At 40.7% G+C, this 25,786-nt stretch overlaps 1 protein-coding gene across 2 annotated transcripts in view; it reads left to right on the top strand.

The window, feature by feature from the left end:
- Positions 1–11,815: 11,815 nt before the first annotated feature.
- The window catches only part of DDX18 (DEAD-box helicase 18), a 17,936-nt gene continuing 3,965 nt past the window's right edge, over positions 11,816–25,786 (top strand). Inside the window, exons 1-12 of one of the 2 annotated variants that reach the window (XM_034785902.1) lie at positions 11,816–11,986; positions 13,163–13,360; positions 15,969–16,133; positions 16,609–16,744; positions 18,183–18,283; positions 18,387–18,586; positions 18,691–18,805; positions 20,944–21,083; positions 21,829–21,990; positions 23,092–23,244; positions 24,110–24,223; positions 25,538–25,594. In XM_034785902.1, the coding sequence (XP_034641793.1) occupies positions 11,833–11,986; positions 13,163–13,360; positions 15,969–16,133; positions 16,609–16,744; positions 18,183–18,283; positions 18,387–18,586; positions 18,691–18,805; positions 20,944–21,083; positions 21,829–21,990; positions 23,092–23,244; positions 24,110–24,223; positions 25,538–25,594 (1,695 nt within the window). In that variant the 5' untranslated portion in view covers positions 11,816–11,832. Of the gene's footprint in view, positions 12,020–13,162; positions 13,361–15,968; positions 16,134–16,608; positions 16,745–18,182; positions 18,284–18,386; positions 18,587–18,690; positions 18,806–20,943; positions 21,084–21,828; positions 21,991–23,091; positions 23,245–24,109; positions 24,224–25,537; positions 25,595–25,786 lie in introns of both variants that reach the window. The other variant, XM_034785901.1, reaches the window with a different exon arrangement.

The raw sequence follows: 25,786 nt of genomic DNA, 5'->3' as shown, positions 1-25,786 counted from the left end.
TTACCGCACTGTCTTCATTGCGGTGTGTTCCCCTGGCACTTCTCGTTGAGGTGGAGTACCAGAGTCGATGCTAGAGTGATCAGCGGTCAATTTATCGTGTCTATGCTAGTCTATGCTAGACACGATAATTCAAACCCCACTGGATTGATCGCTGCTCATCGCTCCGTAGTGTAGACAAGCCCTAAGTGTCAGTCCCTGCCCCAAAGAGCTTACAGTCTAAAGAGAGACAATGGGAGAAAGGAAATGTGGTGATTCCCATTTTACAGAGGTGAAACCAAGACCCAGTGAGATTGAGTGATCACCCAAGCTCACGCAGGAAGTCTGTGGCAAAGCAAGGAACTGAACTTTGATCTTGTGAATCCCAGTTTGATGCCTTTAAGTGCAAGACCATCCTTTCTCTCTACACAATAAAGAAATAAACATTCAAAACTGACAAAGTGTATGTATTATACTGAAAATAAGGAGTCTTTATTTTCCAGGAATTCTTCAATTCAAAAGATCTGCTGCCATTCTATAATAGGAAGAATGCTATTCAAACCTATTATTAAATTTAATTAATACTTTATTTGATGGTAACATTTTGACGTCCTCCTTCCTGTATGGATCTATTCTCTTAGGTTGTTAGTGTTTGGATCAAGAGGAAAGATGTTAATTTTAAGATGTTAAAGGAAAAGATTTCCCCTTTGTTCAGCCCAACAGAGTGAAGTTTGGTAGGAAGCATCAGAAATAAGCTGTGTAACGTATCTGAAAGTATTTCACTGCAATTGGCATTGAAACTGAGAAGTACTTGGAATAACATTGCATTCCTGCTCTCAGTCTTCCATTACACCAAGACAAAGATAATCTTTGACCTCCACTTGATGAAGCTAATATGGCTTCAAACATCAAGGAGCCTGATTTTTTATTTATTTTCCTAAATGGTATTGCACAATTGTACTGAAATTAGTATAGTTAAACCCAGTAGGAAAAATTTGCCATTAAACAGGAATTTCCAGTAAGGAGCAAGTTTAGTGATTCAGAAAATCTACATTAATTATAAATGGAGGAACAAATTTAATGAGTACCTTGTTTACAAAAAAACAAGCAACCTCAATCTTATTTTGTGTGAATCTCCCTTCCCCTCTCTTTTGACTAACATCTCTTATCCCTGTGTCACATCATGTTGTACCTAACCTACAATCCTGAGGCAGAACCTTAAGTTCATTCTCCCTGCAAAATGCCATGGACTTGACTATACCCAACTTTATATATATTTACCTGATGTTCATGTCCAACTGCTATGCATGCAAATCTTTTTTAGCAGACCCAACCCTACTGTTTAAGTTTAGAAAATCTGGCCTTCAAAATAGAAGTTGAAAATTTTAGCCTGTACACTTCACTTAGTCGCTGCGTCAGGTGTCCGAGCTTTTGTGAGTTTAAATCTGACTTTTCATGTTAATTAAATGCAGCTGTTGTAGATAAAGAGAGAAAAATGATAAACCAGAATAAGTGGCACCTCTCCGCAGGAAAGGAGAAAGAAATACTTTTATTAGGATTCTTTAAATTAATAAGGGCAATGTATTATAGGAAAGCCTTTACCCCGGAGAAAATTATGATTTTAAGGATTATGAACCTGTCAGTCTGTAAATTATGAGCTAGCTGCTGCATCTGCAGTTTTGATTAATCTATTCCTCCCTCACTTGACCCTACTGAAAGGCCACACAGCATTTTGAAAAATCTACACTGAGTTTCTTTTAAAAAAGGAAAATATTGGAACTCAGATGCTCTGAAGTAATGAAAGAATGTCATGCTTTAAGAGACTATTCCAGTGCAAGGTACAGAGTATACAAATAAAAAGTGATATTGTGCTGTGATGTGGGCAGAAGCAAAAAAAAAAGCAGAGAGAGGCCATTATTCACCGTTCATCTCTGTGGAAAGGTTAAAATTAGGGCTGTTGATTAATCGCAGTTAACTCACGCGATTAACTCAAAAAAATTAATCCTGATTGAAAAAATAATCTCGATTAATCTCAGTTTTAATCGCAAAACACAATTGAAATTTATGAAATATTTTTGGATGTTTTTCTACATTTTCAAATATATTGATTTTATTACAACACAGAATACGAAGTGTACACTGCTCACTTTATATTGTTATTTTTTATTACAAATATTTGCACTTTAAAAATGATAAAAGAAATAGTATTTTTCAATTCATCTCATACAAGTGCTGTAGTGCAATCTCTTTATCATGAAAGTACAACTTACAAATGTAGATTTTTTTTTGTTACATAACTGCTCTGAAAAACAAAACAACGTAAAACTTTAGAGCCTACAAGTCCATTCAGTCCTACTTCATATCCTCTGGAATGGTGGTTGAAGCATGAAGGGACATATGAATCTTTAGTGCATCTGGCATGTAAATATCTTGCAGTGCTGGCTACAAGAATGCCATGTGAACGTCTGTTCTCACTTTCAGGTGACACTGTAAACAAGAAGTGGGCAGCATTATCTCCTGCAAATGAAAACAAACTTGTTCAGCCAATCGCTCAGACAAACAAGTAGGATTGAGTGGACTTATAGGCTCTAAAGTTTTACATTGTTTTGTTTTTTAATGCAGTTTTTTTATACATAATTCTACATTTGTAAGTTCAACTTTCATGATAAAGAGATTGCACTACAGTACTTACGTTAGGTGAATTGAAAAATGCTATCTCTTTTGTTTTTTACAGTGCAAATATTTGAAATAAAAATAAATATAAAGTGAGCACTGTACACTTTGTATTCTGTGTCGTAATTGAAATCAATATATTTGAAAAATGTAAACATCCAATAATATTTAAATACATGGCATTCTGTTATTGCTTAACAGCATGATTAATCGCGATTAATATTTTTAATCATATGATTTTTTTTTAATACCTTGACAGTCCTAGTTAAAATGTGATCAAAACAAAATCAAAACAAAATGTGATCAAAATCCTGCATATTGACGGGGCTAGACTAGATGACCTTTGCGGTCACTTCTAACCCTATGTTTCTATGATTCTACAAAAACAAGACAATTGCAAACAACTCACCATGATAAACCTGTTCTCTATTTTCAGTTATTCATCCAGCGAATGCAGAAATGTACTAGAGTAGTACTTCAAAATTATGCCATTATGGAAGCAAATTTGTTGTGCAATGTTGCAAAAAACAGGATCTCGGTGATTCTATTCTATATGGGTTTTTATACCATGCTCATCACGTATAGTAGCTAAGCACCTCCCAGTACGCATTAAGTAACGTGACTAAACATCTGTCATGTGTTGTTTAGTCTCTCATCCTCCAGGGGGAGAAACATGTGCAGTGGAGTGTCTTGCTGCAGTAAGGTTTTAGGTATTTTTGTTTGCTATTTAACATACAAGTTGCTATCTATGTACCTGTATTATAGAAGGCAAGGTCAAAGAAATGTGTCTTGCAGTTGGTTGGAACACAATGTGGTGAAGTTTGTGACAGTCCTTAGTTCCTGGGGGAGTTCATTCCACAGTCTCAAACCAGCCCCTGAGGAAGTTTTGTCTCCCACACAGACAACCTTTATGCTCGTAGAGAGTGCCGTTGTGCCAGAGAAGCAGAGTTGTCAACCACAGTTTTCATCCCAGAGCTTTTGGAGGGCTTTTATATCTCCTGGGTCCAGACCATGGAGTGCCTTTAAGATAAGGACCAAAACCTTAAATATGATTAGAGCTTCTGATTTTTGGTTTTAACTGATAAACATTTATAAAACAGCATTGATTAAAAATCAAATCAATCAATTAGTGTTTATCCAGTAAACACCAGAAATAGTTACTAAGTGCTTGTCTACACAGAGCAGTAATGCAGACTTGGGGGTGTGATTTCTAAGTCGCACTAACACGTTGTGCATCTACTGCCGGAGCCACTAAAGATTCTCTAGTGCACTTTAACCTAGTGCTGTTTGAAACAATACTGAGTTAAAGCGCGCTAGGAAACGTTACAAAGCGATTACTCATTACAGTATAAAGCACTGTACTGAGTAATGTAAATAATATAATATTATTAATTATAGTATATATAAAGAGGAAGCTCTGAAAACCCCCAATTTTTGACATCTACATAAAACTCAAAAATTGCTATAAATAACCCCCCAAAACTGAAATTAAATAAGCACTGAAAATCAGAAGTCCTAAATTTGATCTGAAATTCTATGAAAAGCCGGTATAGAGAACAAGTAGAAAGTGTTCACAGCAGCCGGTGTTGTTGAGGAGACCTGCTGCAGCGTTCAGTACTACTTGGAATTTCCTAAGAGCTTGAGGCTTCATGCCCAGGTATATCACATTGCTGTAATCCAACCAAGGGGTGACGAACATGTGAATAACTGAGGCCAGGTCATCATCTGCCATGATGGGATGGAGACTCTTAGCCAACCAACCATGATGGAATCCATTATTTGCAGATGCTGCAAGGTGAGAGCTTAGCTTCAGCGAGGAATCCAAGACTACCCCTAAACTATGGACTGAATTGACCAATTGTGGATGTGTAACTTCAACCAAAGGAGACAGCACGTCACGTGGCTGCAAACTCCTCAAAATATTATCCTCTGCTCACCAGCATCACCTCTGTCTTGCTTAGGTTAAGCTTCAACTAACCGTTCTTCCTCCATAAAGTGACCTCATTCAAATTCTGGGTGGTAGTGGTGTGGCTGTATGTGGTGAAGGACAGGCAGAGCTGTGTGTCATCTGCCTATTGCTGGCACTTGAGTCCATGTCATATGATCAGTTTGCCTAGTGGTTTCACATAGCTGTTGAAAAGGACCATAGACAGAATTAGTGTTTGTGGGGCTCCACAAATGAAGGATGTGATGGTTGAGGAGCACTTTCCCCACCGCTATTCATTGGCTGCGTCCTGCCAGGAAGCCAATGTAATGCATTAGCCATGACTCCTGCCACCTCTCCCAGATGAGATAGCAGTATCTCGTGGTCAACACTGAGTGCTGCAGAGAGGTCCAGGGGAATGAGAATGGATGTTTGCCCTCTAACCATTGACGGTGGAAATCACCCACCAATACCACTAAAGAGTTTTTAGTTCCATGTTCTGGCCTTTATTCAGATTGTGCCAGGTCTAGAATGTTGGCTTCAATTAGATGAGCTTGTAGTTGTAGCAGTGACGGATGTGATCATTAAAACTTAAAAAGGAAGAACTTTCCCACAGCCAAGAAACCTGATCCTGCAAGATGTTGAACACCTCCTCGGAGGGGCTGAGCACTCTCAGCTCCCTGGGCACTGGACACTTGCAGGCCCCCAGATGTATGGAAAAAAGAAATGGGTTGAGTTGTACAGTATGGATGTGGAATTTGGAACCACCCTGAAGTTCAGATGGGTGTGGATTTGGGTTTCCAGTCTGACCACACAGATAGACCTGAGTTGTGAAGTTTGGAACCTGATGTAAAATTTCCCCAAGTTCTACAGGAATTCAATTTGAATCCATCTATATTTAAAAAACCTCCTAAGGGCTCAGAAGTTAGCAGTGTCCCCAGGAGTCAGCACTGAGCCAATACCCAGACTGATGTAAGGGGTACTGTGCCACTTGAGGTGCCATCATTTGCAGGCAACGTAAAACCAAACTCGTGAATACCTGTGATTGTTAAAGATCCCGTAGCACTTTTTGCAAGTGTAGGTGAGTTAACCCTCATGCCCTAATCAAACTCCAATACATACCTAAAATTCCTTTTGTAGATTCAATAGGATAAGTTATTCTACACTTCCTAAACTGTTGCTGCACAGTAGTAAATAGATGTTGCATTTTACTCCAGTGATAGCTGCATGTCAGTGGTAATCCAGGGAAAAAGCTTGGCTCCATTGAAATCAATGGCAATTCTCCCAATGACTTCAAAGTAGCCAGGATTCCATCTGTTTATGCAGCAATAAAGTTGGAAAGCTAAGCATTTGGAAGTCAGGATATGCAGGTGTATATGCATCCAGCTAGAGCCCTGTGTGGGACTAATGTAGAGCCCTGCAGTGGGACCAGGATCCCGTGGGTCCCACAGGACACACTGCCAGGTGGGAGTGGGCATTGCGGGGTGGGACAGGACTCTACATCCAGTCAATCTGACCTCTGCCCAATATGAATATGACTTTAAATACAATCTCCATTTTTATTGCTTTATATTCCTTGTCAGATAATACACTATGCCATGTCCTGAGAGCTAGTGTAAATAGCTCCATTGACTTAAATCATCGTGCTACACTGATTTGCACCAGCGGAGTGCTACATAATATACCACTAGATCCATTGAGCTACACCAGCTTATATTAGCGGAGGATATGGCAACTCTGTCTACCGTCCATCTTTTTTAAAGTGTGATATTTCTGAACTAAGTGTGCAAATCAGTGATTTATATTTGCAAGTAACTTTGCATGTGTACCTCTTAGTTGCACACATAAATTGGAAGTTATTTTGTTTATGAAAAAGCATACATTCATTAAACAACGTGGGTATCTGTTTATCTGATGTTCGACTTTAAACCTGTTGATTGTCCAGGACTAAATTTTGTCCATCCCAACAAACAGGCCAGTTTAAGAGGAAAAATTACACCTTTCTGAGAAAAAAAACATTGTTCTTGTTTTTAGAGTGGCAGCAGACAATAAAAGCTCTAATTTTCCATTTCAGTATTTTTAGATTTATGGCCAAGATTTTCATAAGTGACTAGTGATTTTGAGTGCCTCAGGTTTTGGATGTCAAACTGGAGACTATAAGGCCTGATTTTCAAAGCTGAGCACTTTCTGAAAATCTGACTCCTTTAAGGTGTCTCACTTAGGCACCAAAACTTAAATCAAAATCACTATTCACTTTTGGAAAAACTTGGTCTTACACATTTGAAGTCAGATTCTGATACCCTTGCTCCAGTGCTTAATTTGTTGTAATGAAAGAGATGCCGGGGCTCAAGCAATTTTTTTACTTTCATAACTGATGCAGCAAACCCAGAGGTGCCAGAGCTATGAACTGCCAAGTCTACAGGTGCCAGGGCTCAGCCCTGGAAGAAATTAAGCACTGCCTTTCTCACCTTGAACAATACCTTATGCCAGGAGTGGGCCAGTTGAAATCAGTGAGATTACTCCTGCACTACGGTACTCATCAATGTAAGGAAGATACTAGTGAACATGAATAAGGATATCAGAATCTGGCCTTAATATTGATATTACTCCTAGAGAGAAAATTATGAGTTCAGATACAGATGGTATCAAAAACATTGAGTTGGTCCTCCGAGGATAAAAAGTTTCTTAACATGGAAACTTCCTTAGATGTATATGAAACTTTTCCAGTCCAAAACATAAATTCCCTGCAAACCTTCCGGTAAGATTTTAGTGCAGAAGATTTGAGACATTTTGATGAGAACTCAATAGCTGTTAAAAACCTATGGTTAGTAACGACTGCTTGATATGAGACAAGTCATTGGGAATGCATCTGTGGGATAGAAATGAGATACATATACCTGAAGGAATGTCTGTGCCATCTACCAAATGCCCAACATCAGAGATAAAATGTTAATATATGAACTAGGGGTTAAACCACAGTCTGGACCTGTCACCAAGCAATTAGCAATACTGTTTGCTGAGCCTTCTGAGTCATGATGTTTAAAACTGCTGTTTGAAGGACAATTGAAAACAACTGAAAACAACTGAAAAAAAGGCAGAAAGCAAGTATCCAAAGATGGACTGGACAGCTGCAACTTTACATCCTCTAATCAATGTCTTTAAAGCAAGCTATTGTAAAGAGCCAAACAAATGTAATGTCTGCACATGGTCATGTTTGGAATGTCTGCAAACATCACACTCGTAAGCAACTCTCTCTAGGGCGAAGTAGAGGTCGTCTTTGACTAAAGGTCAAATAAAGATTCCATCCTGCAAACTTAATCAAGTTAACAATCCTTATTCACGCAAGTCATTGTACTGAATACAGTCTCTAAAGTGTAGTCTGATTAGTTGAAAGTCCATATACAGGATTAAATTAGCTGCAATCTTTCCACATTCACTTAAAATGCAGAATCCCTCAGCAGACTGTCGGGAGTAAAACCAAATTATATGTAGAGGCTTGCAACAAATGCTTATCTGTCTAACCTAGATAAAATGAAACCTGCATGAAGGATCTGCATTTCAAATAAGCAGCTCCTTATGTGACCACTTTAATGTATCCCCAAGGTTTCCAGACTAAGATCTGCATTTTGCAAACACTTACACATATGAGTAACCTTTCTTATGCAAGTAGGTCCAAACCTTCCAAAGTTCAGTAGTTTTCATTTCTGGGAGTTTTGTTCAGCAAAGTTCCAATTGGATCCTTTCCTCCAAATTTTTTTTATTGTTATGTCTCATCTCAGATTTATTACCACACAAATGAAGGATGGCACCACCTTTTCAATAACAGAGATCACTGCTTAGGAGAAATGTCCTTCCCCAGTCATTTTCCCCATCTCTTCAGTTAGTTCCCATAAGCAAAATTATTTTGTACTATTGCTCTTGTCTTACCACTCTCTCCCTGTGTACGTCTCCCTTTTCTTTCCTACTCTTTTTTATATCCCTTTTCCTCTGAAAATTCTTAGTATAATTTATCCAAAATATTTCTGGAGCAAGATGTTTGCAGTCAAGCAAAAGAATTGGCCAGCCCATTTGTTTACCCTTAGTTAGGGATGGAAACTTGTCAAGAATTAATGACTGGATCTAACAATGGGAAATGTTAAGGTGGCAACCCTGAATCTTTATATAAACCTTGTGAATATGTCAAATCAAATCCTTGTGTAGCTCCCGTCATTTGGAAGGTTACACTAGCATTTTTAATTCTCATCCAACTGAGCCACAGTTTTTCAAAACAAAAACTGAAAAGGGCAAAAATTGAGTTTTGTTCTGCCTCCCACATCAGTAATTTTTATGAGAAGTTATATGTAATAATTGTTCTGAAATTAACATAGTAATAGCTCTGGATAGCGTGATTAATCCACATTATATCAAGATATTATAGGTTGAAAATTATGTTGTGTGTAGCAATTAAGGCTTTTAAGACCATGCAGCGGTTATTGGTTTATGATGGCAAAGCCACCTGCTGTATAATTCTTGTACTATTTGTGCCACCTACTGGTCAAAGTGCCTGGAGTAATCTTTATTCCAAATTGATAGAATCAATTTTTTGGAAGAGGATGGGGAGCTGAGAAGAAAGAGAACATTATAAGGAAAGGTCACATTGCCCATCACTTGGACTAAGGAGCAGCTGGGAAATCCAGCTGGCCAGTTGGAAAGTGCTGCCTGATAAAGATCCAGGAGCTCATGCACTGGAACTGATAGGCTCTAAAACTTGGCTGGCTGAGCAAGAACTGGCTGGCTCATGAAGATTCAGGAGATTTGTGAGTTCTGGGAGCCCATCACTAGGGATGGACAGTACACCAGATGGTCAGTAAAGATCCAGGGCTCTAGTAGAAGATCGTATTGAAGGCACATCTGTGCCCATTCTCACAATGGTCAGAGTCTAGGAGACCAGATTTCTGAAAGTTTCATGAATTTTAGCACCGTTAGTGGAAAATGCCTGAGTCCTTTCTACACTACCGCTTTCACAGACACTGTCATTGGCGGAGCTACACCTACTGCGAATCTTGGGTCTAAAAAATCCTACTGTAGCCACAGTCTAGGTTTATTTGTTGGCAAGAAGCTGAGCCATGTAGCAGCAGCAGTTTTCCCAATCTCACTTCTGCCGTTGTTGCTGGTCTGACTGGCCTCTCGTGTGGATAGGATGAAGCAGTGATACACTGCCAATAAGGTTTCCCCCAAAATATTTTTCCCTTACAGACCTGCGTCAAACCCCATGTAATAAGGGTGAATGGGGAAGAGAAGACTGAGAGGGGACACGATAACAGTTTTCAAGTACATAAAAGGTTGTTACAAGGAGGTGGGAGAAAAATGGTTCTTCTTAATCTCTGAGGACAGGACAAGAAGCAATGGGCTTAAATTGCAGCAAGGGAGGTTTAGGTTGGACATTAGGAAAAACTTCTGTCAGGGTGGTTAAGCACTGGAATAAATTGCCTAGGGACATTGTGGAATCTCCATCACTGGGGATTTTTAAGAGCAGGTTGGACAAACACCTGTCAGGGATGGTCTAGATAATACTTAGTCCTGCCTTGAGTGTAGGGGACTGGACAAGAAGACCTCTCGAGGTCCCTTCCAGTTCTATGATTCTCTGTGATCACAGAGGTGAATGATGGGGAATATATTCATTTATTTCCCCTACTTGAATTAAACACTTTCAACCAAGGAGGCAATGCCACTTTGCAAACAAGCTTACAGTAAATGCACTTTGTGAGAGAGGTTTATATTTCATTCCTGAAAATATAATACAGTATGTTGTTCATTCTCTGTAATCTGAACTATAGCAGGTGGGGAGGAGTGGAGTTTGGAGTGGATCACTGCGCATGGATGATGGGGGTGTGTAGATGAGTTTGTGGTGTAGGTCACTGTGTGTGGATGATACAGTATGTAGGTGTGTCTGTGGTGTGGGTCGCTGTGTGCGGATGATGGGGTGTGTGTATGGGGGGGTCCTGTGGTGTAGGTTAGGGTTGCCAATTTTGGTTGGACATATTCCTGGAGATTTCATCACAAGATTATCTTTAATTAAAGGTTAATCTTTAATTCCCGGAGACTCCAGGACAATCCTGGAGGGTTGACAACCCTTGTGTGGGTTGCTGTGTGAGGATAGGGTGGCCAACCCTCCAAGATTGTCCTGGAGTCTCCAAAATTCATCTTTAATTAAAGATTATGTCATGTGATGAAATCTCCAGGAATACATCCAACCAAAATTGGCAACCCTATGCGAGCAGGGGCGGCTCCAGGCACCAGCGCACCAAGCGCATGCCTGAGGCGGCAAGCTGCGGGGGGTGGTGTGCTGGTCACTGTGACGGTGGCAGTCAGGCTGCCTTCGGGAGGTCCACCGGTCCTGCGGTTTTGGCGGCAATTCGGCGGCGGGTACGCCGAAGGCGCGGGACCAGCGGACCTCCCGCAGGCATGCCGCTGAAACCATGATTTTATAGGGACAGTCCTAATATTTGGGGATGTTTCTTATATAGGTGCCTATTACCCCCCATACTCTGTCCCGATTTTTCATACTTGCTGTCTGGTCACCCTAGTCTATGGTGTGGATCACTGTGCATGGATGATAGGGTGTGTATAGGTGTGTCTATATTGTGGGTTGCTGTGCATGGAGAGTGTAGGTGGGTCAGTGGTGTGGATGGCTGTGCGTAGAGGAGGATGTGTATAGGTGTGTCTGTAGTGTGGGTCGCTGTGCATGGAGGGTGTGTGAGTGTAGGTGTGTCAGTGGTGTGGGTCGCTGTGCACAGATGAGGCAGTGTGTATATCCATGATCTGGGGGGTGTTGCGGTGTGCATGATTAGCCGTACATACCCCTTCCCCCAGAATCTGTACTGAAAACTGTATCTTACAGTCACCGGTTCACTGAGATTTCTTATGGGTGTGGATCCCATACACGGGGGGAGGGGTGGGCGCGTGTCCCATAGATGGGATCCACACGGTACCTGCACCAGCCCTTCCCTTGGCAGCACCTCTCCGGGCAGAGGGAGGCGGAGGAGCCCATCCTCCCCCCGTCACCCCACTGTGAGCTCGCCCAGCCCCGGGCAGAGAGCGCGGCAGGGCCGGGCCTGGCAGCCCCAGAGAAGGGCGGCACGCGCCTGCCGCTGAGCCTCCCCGCCGCGCACGCGCAGCTCCCCGAGCGCAGTGTCTCCTCCTGGCCGCTAGAGGCCGCTGCGGGCCGCGCGAGCGGGGGAAGCGGTTCCGGGGCGCCCCGGCGGCTCTGTGCCCGGCCGATGCCCACGTGCGGCGGCGCTGCCGGACTCAGCGGTCGGCGCGGGATGGCGGCGGCCGGGAACCTGCCCATGCGGCTGCTGCGCAGGAAGATCCACAAGCGCAACCTCAAGCTGCGGCAGCGCAACCTGGCGCTACAGGGAGCCGGGCTGCCAGGTACCGAGCCGGGGGGCGAGTCCGGGCCGCCAGGTACCGAGCCGGGCCGGGCCGGGGGGCGAGTCCGGGCCGCCAGGTACCGAGCCGGGCCGGGCCGGGGGGCGAGTCCGGGCCGCCAGGTACCGAGCCGGGCCGGGCCGGGGGGCGAGTCCGGGCCGCCAGGTACCGAGCCGGGCCGGGGGGGCGAGTCCGGGCCGCCAGGTGCCGAGCCGGGCCGGGCTACTCCCGGAGAGCGCTGGGGGTGGCAGGAGCTGCCCCTGCCCATCCCACTCGGTGTGTGTGTGTGTGTGTGTGGGGGGGTGTCTCTGGAGGCCCGGTCCGGCCTCCCACGCAAAGCGCCCAGGGTACCTAGCCGAACGCGCAGCGGCCGAGCCAGGAGCGCCGGGCCCAGGGCAGAGCTCGGGCGGGCGGGCGGTCCCTGGGCCCTGCCCCGTTTCTCTGCCTAGAGCTCTCTGGGGGCCCACGGGAACGCGTGCGGGGCGATATTATAACTGTAGAACCGGCCCGAGCTCATTATTTGGTGGTTGTGGTAAATGGCAGCGCGGCTCCAGGAACCGTTGTGTCCCTGGCCTCGCCTTTTCAAACGTGGCCCCTCCTGGCTAGCACTAGTGATTCTGAATATCCTGCGGAAACATCTCCAGCCTCCTTTTCAGGGGTGCGGAGCAGCTCCCCTTGAAGTCATTTGGAGTTGTGTGTGCTCAGCCCCTCTGGAAATGAGGCCCTGATGCTCTCATGTGGGACAGTCAAGAACGGAAGCTCTCTCCATCAGTGACCACTTCTGAAAATGGAGGTGGTGTTGCAGAGCTAGTTGTCACTGGACTACAAGCTGAAACAGCGACACCAGGTTCTAAACCAGAGAGAACTTTGAACTCGGTCTTCCATGGGTTTAATAAAGCACCTGCCCAACTAGTAATCGCACCATCCTGGAATAGTGAATGGTCACAGCTTCTGGAATTCTGCAGCTCCTAGTGTATTCTCCGGCATCAAACTACTGACTGTTGTTAATACTGTGCATATTACCACCACTGCAGAGTTCCAGGTGATGTGATATTATCTCGTGACTAATACCATTTCTCTGAACAATTCCAGTATTTTGATTAAACTGTAAATGTTTGGGATTTTTTTTAATTTCCTTCCTCTTTTCTATTTTGGATTTGCCATTCCTGCTTCTTCTAGTGGAGACAAGATCTGTGGATCCGTCTGAGGAAGCTACGAACAATGTCATTTCTGAAGAATCAGTGGAGAAGCTTAAAGTGAAGAATGTAAAACAACCTCAACTAATAGCTAACGGTGAAGTAGCTGCAGAAGCAAAACATTCTGAGTCAAAGAAGAAGAAAAAGAAGAAAAAAAGGCAAATGATTAACACAGAAGAGGGTATGTCATCTTCAGTCTTACTTAAAATGTTATCCTCTGAGTTCCACCCTAAGCTGGCAGTAGTGTCTTTGAATGGGCCTACAAAACTCCACTAGTATAACCAACTTCTGCCAGCATTGATCTTGCAGCTATTTCTAGGGCTGTCCTGGGAATTTTTGGAAAGTTTAGTGTGATGATTCCTAGGGGTTATATCCAGATGTGACCAATTTTATGTAAACCATATGCTAGAAGACTTCTAGGTACCCCTATCTCTCCGTTGCAAGAAGTGTTATCCAAAGGTTTGTGATGAATCTCTGAATACTTCACTGTTTAAGAAAGTTTTGAAGGGACAGGTATCTAAATAAACTGTATATGGTCATATGCCTTAGGATTTTATTTGTATTGTGATGAATTCTAACACATGTAGTTGTAAATGTTCATTAGTCATCACAGCCCCCTCTGTGAAGTAAGATATTAAGCATTTAAATTTGAAATGTATGGAAAGTAAGGAAAAAGAGGTCAAGTAGTGTGACAAAGTGGTTAACTTTGTCTGATCTGGGATCAGAACACAGGGATCTTTTAGTGTCCTATGCTTTGTCTACACTGCCTTTCCCACCACTGAGCTATCCCTTACTGTAAACAGAGGTCATACTGGTGAGGTAGTAGGCTGTAGCTTCAATACTACAGTTGGCTGGAAGAAAGCTTGCCTAGGGACAATAAGGATAGCACTGAACCTGTCCTGAAAACTGGTCTGATGTCTTCTAAGGCTTTGTCTACTCTGAGTTAAGGGTGTGATTCCCTTGCTCATGTATACATACATGCAGTAGCTGCATGAGAGCTAGTGCAAGTGTAAATAGTAGTGTAGCCATGGTAGCACAGGTACTGGAGACGTGACTAGGCTGTGCCAAGTACATACCCACTGGTTTCAGGCAGGTTTAGACTCAGCACATCTAAGTTACTGTGAATACACAACTGTTTATACTTTTGCTAGCTCTTATTGAGCTACCAGGAGCATGTGTACGTGAGCAGGGGAATCACACCCCTAGCTCATAGTGTTAGACATAACCTTAAAAAAAAGTCATGATTTTCACAGACCCCACGTCAGCTTGAATAACTCATGATCTTTGCTACTGATTTTTCCCCCTGAATTTACAACCTAAGTCATCTGTTTCCTATTTTCAAGGCTACAAGTGTTAACTATTTGCAAGGGCAAAGTGCTATGAGGTTCTCAGATGAATAGAACTGCAAAGTAATACTACTCTGAGAAACTGAATATCAGAAATATGTTCCTGACAGCAAATGCTACTATAACAGAATATTTTCTCCAGGTTAGTTGGTGAAGCCCCACCACATGACACATTAAAAAAAAAAAAAAAAAATCAAGCTGGACAAAGCATTACAAAATATACTTAGGAGTTGCACTGAAAGGCCTAATAATTTTCTCTTTCACCCTACAAAACTCATGCAACAGAATTTGATGAATGATACCTATGGATACACTAGAAAGCTTAGAGTGGTGCAGCTGCGTCACTATAAACTCTGTAGTGAAGCTGCTCTAAGCTGGCGGGAGAGAGCTGTCCTGTCAACTTTTAATTAATTAACCCCCAACGAGCAGCTGTCCCTGTGTCAGTGGGAGAAGCCCACCCGCCGACATAGCACTGTCCACGAAGGCGCTTAGGTCAGTGTAATTTAGGTCACTCAGTGGCTTATTCCCACCCCAGAGCGACATGAGCTATACCGACATAAGTAGTAGTGTAGGCATAGCCTCGATGTTTTTGCTTCTCATATATGTAGTATTTATAAGTAAAGATTTCAAACACAAATTATTTTTAAATGAAAGTGACTGTCATTTATTCTATCTGCACTATCATTTAAGGGAAATAATCAAAGTAATCATTGAGCTTAAAATGTAGATGTATATTAATAGCTAGTGATTTACATATTGTAACAGACATGTTTTTCCTCTAAATTAGAGAGCTATACTCTAATGCATATTAAAGAGTTATCAGTCTACTTGTTGAACAGGGATTCTGCTTTTTCATCTATTCTTAAATAGAGAAAACGTTTTACGTTACATACTCCATCATACAGATGTTAAAATATTTCAGTATTTCCTGTTAAGAAGTGGAACTTTGCTCTGTAGTTGATTTCCAGAGTTAACTGTGTACCTCATGTCTTTCTGTTCAGGAGCACCTCTTCCCAACCTTTTGTAGCACATTTACAACGAGTGTACAGTTAATGTAAACTAATATTTATGTCCTATAGCTATTGCTAAGCTTATGCACTTGCCTGCTTTGCAAAGGAAAGGAAGTAACTTTAAACTTTGTTTTAAATTTTTTTCTCTCTCCTTGGTTGGGAACACACCTTCTGAATATGAACTGATGCAGTGTTGCCTGCCCTAGCTTGTGGGATGACTTCCTGAAACAATTTTTTTTCTCCCTGTGGGTAGATAAAAAGCATGAACTAAAATGAAATTCCTGCTATATTGAAATGTGCATGAGTGATTTACGTACTGGGGGAATAAATATCCCATTATCTCTCTTTTTTATTATTATAATGGTTGCAAAGAATATATCTAAGTGTGACTTGTTTGGTATGTTCGGTCTCTCAAAAAATTAATTAATTGCAGGTACAGAAACTAAAAAAGCAAAGACTGAAGAACAAGCATCTGCAGACATGGAAGATGCAAAAGATAGCAAGGATCCTGAAGTGGAAGAAAATAATGAGGATCCTGAAGAGATAGAAGTAATGGATGAAGATACTGAAGAGCCCAGTTTACCTCTTGGTGTAACAGGTAACTTGTGTCAGAATTTCCATATCTCTGTTTTTCTTTTTGCCTAGAGCCAGAACGCAAGTTCTGAAACTCTAAGTACCTAAGTTTGAAAAAAAAATTACTTACTCTAAAGTTAGGTATCTGACTCTAAACAGCCAAATTTGAAAGTTTTTGCAGTAGGTTTTTCTTGTTAACGTTTGGCAAATATCTGATTCTTCTAAGTTGAATGTTAATTTTCATTTGTGAGGGCCTGCTCTTTAAGAGGTTTTTATGTCACATGTTTGATTTGTCTTAGTTCCCCTGGTTTTCCTTTTCTTATTAACTTAATGATGAAGTGGTACTAATCTGCATAAGACAAAACTGCTTGTAGTAATCAGATACAGTAACTTGAAACTTAACTTGTTAATTCTTAGATCAATTTAGCCAAGTAGCCAATGAGGGTGGGCAGGTTTTGAAGAAACAAGGCTGAGATGATTGATGAACTGTTTCTCTTCAGGTGCTTTTGAAGACACCTCATTTGCTTCACTGTCTGATCTAGTCAGCGAGAACACGCTGAAAGGAATAACTGATATGGGCTTTACACACATGACAGAAATTCAACATAAAAGTATTAAACCCCTTCTGGAAGGCAGGTAGGAAAGAGATTTGTTTTTTTGTTTTTTTTTTTTTAATAAAGGAGCATGTGTAATTAAAATTCCACCTCAGTTTTGTCTCCATGTGAAATGCAAACACCTTAAAAGTATTGGGATTGCAATTCCATCCTCGTACACAGACTGGCTTAGTGACATCTCTGCTACTGCATTAATGAAAAATTCGAATAGAAATGCTCGGAAAGAATGAGGATTTCTGGTCACACATGAAACTATTGAATACTTTTGCAATTTAGTATATATTAGTCCCTAATATTTATAGATTATGTTCTCATTTATTTGTCTATTTAGTCACTTTAATAATTGATGCCCTGCATGACCACTACAGGTTCAGGGACCCGTCCCTGCCCCGCCCAAGGTTTTACAAATAAATAATATTGAACATGTTATTTATATGGTATTTCCAGCTTGTGCATGTGTTTATATATGTTTTGTTTCATTATGTGTGTATATTTTATATAAAAATAAAGGTTTTTAAAAGTATTGGGATACAACCTATTTGGATTGTATGAGTTATGTTGTAATATTTTTTAGAAAAGTCGTGGTTTTTTTAGTGCTCATGTGTTCTAAGTACTTTATATATGGTCCCCCGTTACCCAAGTACTAGTGTCTTCCACATATTTCCGATACTTCCACATAATTCCCAAGTAGAATTAATTTTTCATTTGCTTGCTTTCTTCCCAGCCTTCTGGAGAAAGTTTGTTTGTTTGATAGGCTTATTTGTTTACTTTGTGCGAGTGTCCATGTTGTGCTTGTATGGTTTGTGTGAAGAAATTGAGGGGAAAGCTCAGTAGTAATTAGTTTTACATTTCGTTTTGAAAGTGGGGAGGTGAGTGAGTTCCATAGCGTAAGTCAGGCTTTCTCAAACAGGGGTCACTGCTTGTGTAGGGAAAACCCTGGCGGGCCGGGCCGGTTTGTTTACCTGCCTCATCTGCAGGTCCGGCCGATCGCGGCTCCTGGCCAATGGGAGCTGGTGGAAGCAGCGTGGGCCCATTGGCCCGGAGCAGCGATCGGCCGGACCTGCGGACGGGGCAGGTAAACAAACTGGCCCGGCCCGCCAGGGGCTTTCCCTACACAAGCAGTGACCCCTGTTTGAGAAACCCTGGTGTAAGTCCTACACCTGTTAAAGTTCCATCTCTTGTTCCCATTGAACATAACTAGTGGAATGTCAGTCACGGGGGGAGAGAGAATGTCTGTAAGCCAATCCCATAGCAAGTTCTGACTGCTCTGGTGACCAAAGTTCTCTGCCTTGATTGGATGGTTCCAGTCACAGTTGGCCAGGGTGGTTTTTGAATGGCTAAATACTTACCATTATCAAACCTTTGAGCTGTTAATTTTTTTTCTACAAAAGTAACTAAAGTTTTAAATGTTGCTGACAATGAAAAACTAAATATTTTCTTCCTAATTATGACACCTACAGAGATATTCTAGCAGCTGCAAAAACGGGCAGTGGCAAAACACTTGCATTCCTCATTCCTGCCATAGAGCTCATCTACAAGTTAAGATTCATGCCTAGGAATGGTAAGGCTCTCTGTGCTTCTCAATTAAGTTGAAGTTATTCTTAAGGAGAGAGGGAAGGATTACTTGGTTTAGTTTTTGCTGAAATGAGCAACTTCTTTTTTAGGAACGGGTGTTCTGATTCTTTCACCTACTCGAGAGCTTGCCATGCAGACTTATGGAGTTCTGAAAGAACTGATGACTCATCATGTTCACACCTATGGCCTGATAATGGGAGGCAGTAATCGATCAGCTGAGGCACAGAAACTTGCAAATGGGATCAACATTATAGTGGCAACACCAGGTAGACTTCTGGACCACATGCAGGTAGGTAAAATATCAGGTAGCCTTATGTATTTACAAAACAAAACAAAAAATCCCACCTATATGTAGATTCTCTGGCTGACTTTGTGTTCATTAAAATCTTGTAGAACACCCCCGGGTTTATGTTCAAGAACCTGCAGTGTCTGGTAATTGATGAAGCCGATCGCATCCTAGAGGTTGGGTTTGAGGAAGAAATGAAACAGATCATAAAACTTCTGCCAAGTAAGTAAAAATCTGTGTCATTCCTAGAAATCATGTTACCTTCTGAGCAGCATGTTGGTCAAGGAAGGAGAGAACTAGGAGAAAAGGCTTCGGGTATAGTAGTTTTAGTATTGGAACGATTGTCCTACACTTTCTAATGCTTGTTCACACACACACACACACACCCGTCTTAATTCAGTAGTCAGCAGAAACTTGTTATATTTTACCATCTATAGATAGGTCAACTCACCACTGGAGCACCCCTTTATGGCTGGATGTGGGCTAGCAGGCTCTCCTCGTACAGCACCCCCTGCTGACAGTCTTTTTTTGCCTGCAGTGTCATCTCAGGGATGATAAAAGTCCAGCAAAAATGAATGTCTGATCCCTCCATCCAGTCTGCCACCCTCAATTCTGGGTCCAGTGGTCCATACATCTTTTTCTCAGGGCTCCCATTAGTCCATATCTCATTTTCAGAGCTCTACACCACCTTACCAGTGGCTGGTAGGGAAACCCAGCCTCTCTCACTACACTGGATTCCAATCTAGGGACCCTAGGACAGGCAGTCAAAGTTCACTCCACCATACTCCTTGCAGTCTCCTCCCTGGACTTCTTCCTACTAAGCCCTACTGTGGACTTTCTCCTCACCTTACAAAATGCTTCCTATTTCCTACAAGTCTTGTCACTCCCTACTATCAGGATAGAGACAGCAGCATTTCTCCCTGCAGCCCCCTTCTGCTCCAAACTTCCTCTCTTTATAGAACCCAGCTGGTTTAATCATTAATTAGGGTTGACCCATCCCCCTTGTGTAACCAGGTGGGTTAATTGGACTCAGAACCACATTAACCCTTTCATCACCTGTGTGGGGTAGGCACTCCATCAGACCATCATTTATCTGAAGGACAGGCTTTTTCCTGGGCACCTTAACTTCTATGGGCTATATTATTTCTTTAATATAAGAGGTGTCTTTCATTTTTATCTAGGGCATCTTTCCGCCAATGCAGGCTTGTTCTCTACCGTACAGTATTTTCTGACACAGTTTAAATGTCGCATGCTAAAAGGTTTCCATCCCTTCACTTGGGAGTCTCCTACACATATTCAGAGACTATACTTCAGGAAGTTTATCCTGATCCTTACCTGATTTTTTTTCTTTCCCTTTTCTAAATTTCATCCTATTACTCCTTGTATTGCTCTTTTATAGCAGGCAGTCTTTCTCCGAACCACTGAAGAACTCTTTCATCTTAGAAACAGAGGAAAACATGCAACAAGTGCATTTTAGTAAATATGCAGTCTGATTTATTTAAGAGTAGTAGCAACTTAATATGCAGTATGTAAAACCAAACAACAACAGACGAGTAGAATAGCCACTCATACTGATAACTAGAGAGGCTAAAACTATAGGGAATCAATTTTGTTATTGTTCTTTGCATCGTAAGTAAAAGGGATTGTGCTTGATTTCCTCCCTAACCCCCATACATTTAGACAAGAGTGAAATATTGCAGGATCAGTGTCTATGTTTGTATAAGGCAATGGGAGCCAGCCAGGCAGCCCCTTGCACCTGTGCACAGTCCCAGTGAGGTCAGCAAGGCTCAGCATAGGGGTTGTCCCACACAGCAAAAGTAATGTGTACACATGTAATGTATGGTGGTATGGTATAACCTCTGTACCATGAAATTAAATTAAAAGGTAAAACTGATAAAATAAATACTTTTTTGCGTAATGTATTAGTTACCTTGTTGCAATGAATTTCAGAAGTTTTTTTGAGGATACAAAAAAGTATTTGATATTTATATGAATGAAAAAATATGCAGTTATACGGGCTAGAATTAAAATCTGATTTGGTCTGATTGCTATTTTCTGTGTAAACAGCAGTGCAAATTAATATTAACCTGCCCCTGAAGGGAAAGGACTGCTTAGGGTTTATAGGTATTAAGTGTTTTTTAAAACAAGCATTGCTTTGTAGGTCATGAGTACTACATAGTGTAAATTACATTGATAGTGGTTGTAGTAGAGACAGACATGATATAGTAAAACCTATATTTGCCCACCCAGTGAGGAAAACAGGCAAAACACACACCAGGAGCCCCGCAACTGCATCTTGTGTCTCTACTATTTGCATAATCCTCTGCAAAAGTGAGATTATTTTTTGTGAATTATTTCAGAGCGCAGACAGACCATGCTTTTTTCTGCTACACAAACCCGAAAGGTTGAAGACCTGGCTAAGATATCGCTGAAAAAGGAGCCACTGTATGTTGGGGTTGATGATAACAAGGAAACAGCAACAGTAGATGGTCTTGAACAGGTAAAGTTTAGCAGATCTACTAGTAAAAATAGATGTAATATGTGCACAAACTACTTCTAAACATTGATTTTTATGTGCATTCTATAAATGTAAAGTATAGTCTTAAAGTTAAGGTGGCCTTTGGTCATCCTGGTTGGACAACGGCTAGTAGATTGATTACATCTCTCTGGCATTAGCCACTTATAAGGAATTATTTACATTTAGTAGATGTTGCAAGATAAGCAATACCAACAGCTTTGGAATTAGAGCTTCAATTCACCATCTCTTCAATACTGTGAGGTGAGGAGGGCTGCTGCAGAATTACAGGTTGTTACATCACCTTTCCAGAGATGCCAAAGACTGGATCAGTAGCAGAATTTCTTTTTAAATAATGTGCTTTGAAAAAAGTTCTGAATTTTAAGGACCCAGGAGATGGATAGATATTGTAAGGTGTGATAAAAAAAATCTTGGAACCTCTTTGTTGTTGTATAAATAACATAACTTCTACTCATCAATAATTCCCTAGTATGCGTCTCTTCATTAGATAATTCATTAAGTGTACTATATGGATGTCAGTTCCCAAGAAGGTGAGACTGGGAAAAAGGGAACATAGGTGTCTGAAAGTTTTGTTTAATATTGCTGTAGAACCAAAGACTTAAACTGTATGTTTTAAAGCTCTATTTGTTTGCACTGACTTAATTGAGTTATTTGAAACAAAAGCATATTTCAGACATGTTTTAAATAACTGGCCTTGAATGATTTCCAGGGATATGTAGTGTGTCCATCCGAAAAAAGGTTCCTTCTGCTCTTCACATTCCTCAAGAAGAATCGGAAGAAAAAGCTGATGGTATTTTTCTCGTCATGTATGTCTGTGAAATACCACTATGAACTACTCAACTATATCGACTTGCCAGTCATGGCCATTCATGTAAGTATTTTCTTAAGTTAACCCTTTCAAACCAGCTTTCTCTTAAAGCTGTCTTTTAAATATGCACCTGAAGAACAAGGTTTCTGTCACTGAGATGGAGTTGTGTGTTAAAAGGGCATTTTCCATCAAACATCAAGTTGAGATTCCAAGTTTGCTCACTGAAAATGATTTCATCACGCTTCCGTGTTGTGGAGGTAGTGGAGCTTTTCATTGTTTATGTGGAAATTAATGTTACTATTGTTTTTTAGTTTAGCATTAGTCTTTGCTTAATAGTCTCCCCTTTACTAAGCAAGCCACCTGGGCAGGTATTTATATTTGGTAGAATTTGCAAAAAGGAAACAATAATTCTTTTTTGCCACACACTTCAGGCATCTCTTCAGTTGGTAACTGTTTTTTAAATGTTGACTTCCATTGCGTCCCCACTTGGATACATGTTTTTATTTTGTTATATTATCACAACTGCAGCCCTAAATAGTTGGGAATATGGACTAATTGTATATTTGATTTAAGGTGATAAATACCTTATGAAACAAACATAATTGAGTTGTTAACTCACCTCAGTGTGTTTTGTTTGTTTTGGGGGTTTTTTTTGTCCTACTAAGGTCTTTGTGCTGCATTCTGAATGGAAGTGCTAAATCGTGGGTGAGGAGGAAGGAATCTTACCGTTCTTCTATTTCTCTATAATCTTGCAAGTGTTACTGTTTTACTCTCTGATCCTTCAAACAATTAGGCATATCCTTAACTTTAAGCCCTTGAATTAGTCCCATTGCATTGTGTGTTCGGAGGATTGAGCACTTATTGCTTTAGAATGTACAATGTAACCTCCTCCAAAGTAGCATTTATGTTGCTCTATGCTGTACATCAGCCTGCTTTGTTTATGCACTACGAAAATGGTTCTGCTTTTAAAAGCTGTGGATGTGTGGGTATGTATGAGTCGGATAGATGGAAAGATGCTTTAACACATTGCTTTAAATCTTCTTAGTAACCACACAGTGTCTGAGAATATATTTCTTGTATATATGTAAAGCTATAATTCTGAAAGCTGATTTGCAGAATTTTTTCGTTGTTAACTAATTCAATCCTGAATATGTTTTCTCCTAGGGCAAGCAGAAACAAACTAAACGGACCACCACTTTTTTCCAGTTCTGTAATGCAGATTCTGGAATACTGTTGTGCACTGATGTAGCTGCCAGAGGACTGGATATTCCTGAAGTTGATTGGATTGTCCAGTATGACCCTCCAGATGACCCAAAGGTAACTTGTCTCCTGCAAATGCTTCTGATTTGTCTTTAACGTTCCACGCTTTTGGAGAAAGTATGGACTTAATTACCCTTCTACAGAAAACTGTTAAGGCTCAGGCAGGGTTTGCATCAAACAACTGACTTTCTATTGTTGTTCCTGGAAAATGCTTGATTTTACAATTCATGTGCTGAATGCACCACTTATTTGAAGCATTCAGCATGCTTTTAAAATGATTGCCTGTTGGAAAAAATTATGTGTACTTAGACTTTTAGTTTAGTTAATTTTAAAAATGAGTCAAAAGAATTATAAGGTTGCATCCTTGACCTTAAAGTCCCCGACAATTTTTGTGATTTTTTCCAGTTTAGTTTTTCTTCCTGTTACTATGTGAAAGACCCATACAAACAACTGCACAAAGAAATCAAACTGAAAAAAAATTAGAAAAATTAGTTACAGTAATCATAGATGTTGGCTATAACAATAATAAGTAAAATATTTTCAAATGGATTTTTTTAAATTGAGTGTCTCTTCATCAAACCTAGTGCTTCAGGTTTGCAGCACTTGGTTTCTTTATCAGTAAGATTTCAATGTGATGAGCAGAATTTACATCATTATGGATGAGAGACTCCATAGCTGCATTACTATTAAGTTTGTTTTTCTGTTAGGCTATTCACATTTGCAGGAGTCAAAAGCAGATCCCATTGACCCAGGACCATGGAAATATTTATTTTGCATAGTGTTAAATGTTGAGTTTGACCATCATCTGCACTGATATTTGCATATTCTGGAGATAGTAATAGTGTTAATTTTAAAGAAATTACTTGGCGTAAGAATTTTAATTTCAAATTATTACACTTTTAACTATTCTTTTTCCAAAAAGGAATACATTCATCGTGTTGGTAGAACTGCCAGAGGTATAAATGGCAGAGGACATGCTCTACTCATTTTACGACCAGAAGAATTGGGTTTCCTTCGTTACCTAAAGCAAGCCAGGGTAAAGTCGTGTATAGTATTTTACTATGCTGCTGGAATTTTTTGATGTAGAAACTGTAATGATTAATCAAGTGTTTCAGTATTTTAACCGAAACCCATTTTATTGCTTAGAAAATGTTTAACTGAATAATTTAATAGAAATGCAAGGTGGCCACCGCAATAGAAACTAAATAATCATTTAAATTCCAGTGTAGCTGGAGTCACTTGACAATGCAGCTTTACGATGTGCTGTAAAAGGGAAAAAATGTTTCTGAGAGTCCTCTACCAAAGCCACTAGGTACGTGGTGCTACAAGGAAGACACAACCCTAGTAGTATATTTTTAAAAGTCTCTATTTTAAGAAATGGCAGGAAAAAAATCACAAGTTTCAGTCAGTAGTATATCAAAAGGCAGGACAGCTGCTAAACTTACCAATTCCTCATTTGTTTTCTCAGCCCTGAGTCACTGCCACATTTCATTACCATAAAGGAGAAATGTCCCTTCTGTGAGAAGAACATTAGTGTAAATATTGCTGCTAATGATGTGCTCTGATTAAAAACCTGATATTTCTATAGCAGCAGGAAAGAGACTGAAATGCCTTCAAAATACCTATCTCAAGCCTTTGTTCATATAGAAAAAGTGGTTCACTTTTTTCCATCGTTTTCAAGTTCAGAACCTGACTGTGGAAAACCCACTGTTCTCACCCTGGTGATAGAATGCTTTGCAGCAAAAAGCCCTGCAAAAATACTTACTGGAACTTTTAAAGGACATTATTTGAATAATGAAAAGAAGTCAACTATCTGCATATTCTTAACTTGCCGTCCTTTAGAACTTGTTTACATTAGAACATTTTGCTATTTTAATTATACCAGTATAATTAAAGTGGCAAAACCACATAGTCTGGACCACAATGATATGGATATAAAAGTGTTTATACTGGTATAAGATATTATACTAGTGTAACTGTGTCCACACTAGGGCATATTAACAGTATTAAAGTTATACACCTCTATCCCGATATAACGCGACCCGATATAACACGAATTCGGATATAACGCAGTAAAGCAGCGCTCGGGGGGGGAGGGGGGGGACTGCGCATGCCGGTGGAGCAAAGCAAGTTCAGTATAACACGGTTTCACCTATAATGTGGTAAGTTTTTTGGCTCCCAAGGACAGTGTTATAGCTATACAAGTATCACTTTTTCTAGTGTAGATGGGGCCTTAGTTACCATTTTCTTTAGGTGAATGCTGTAACTTTTACTTATACCTTCTTGTTTAGGCTATATAATACTGTGTAAGAGTTATCTAAACACCACTTTTTTTTTTTTTTCTTTGTAGGTACCATTAAGTGAATTTGAATTTTCCTGGTCCAAAATTTCAGACATCCAGTCTCAGGTATAAAGTTATTTCATATTAGTTCTCTGAATTTTTACATGAAAATCAAGTATCAGAGGGGTAGCCGTGTTAGTCTGAATCTGTAAAAAGCAACAGAGGGTCCTGTGGCACCTTTGAGACTAACAGAAGTATTGGGAGCATAAGCTTTCGTGGGTAAGAACCTCACTTCTTGCATCTGAAGAAGTGAGGTTC

Source organism: Trachemys scripta, chromosome 11, assembly GCF_013100865.1.
Source record: "Trachemys scripta elegans isolate TJP31775 chromosome 11, CAS_Tse_1.0, whole genome shotgun sequence".
Classification (NCBI taxonomy): domain Eukaryota; kingdom Metazoa; phylum Chordata; order Testudines; family Emydidae; genus Trachemys; species Trachemys scripta.
This window is presented reverse-complemented; position numbering and strand designations above follow the sequence as displayed.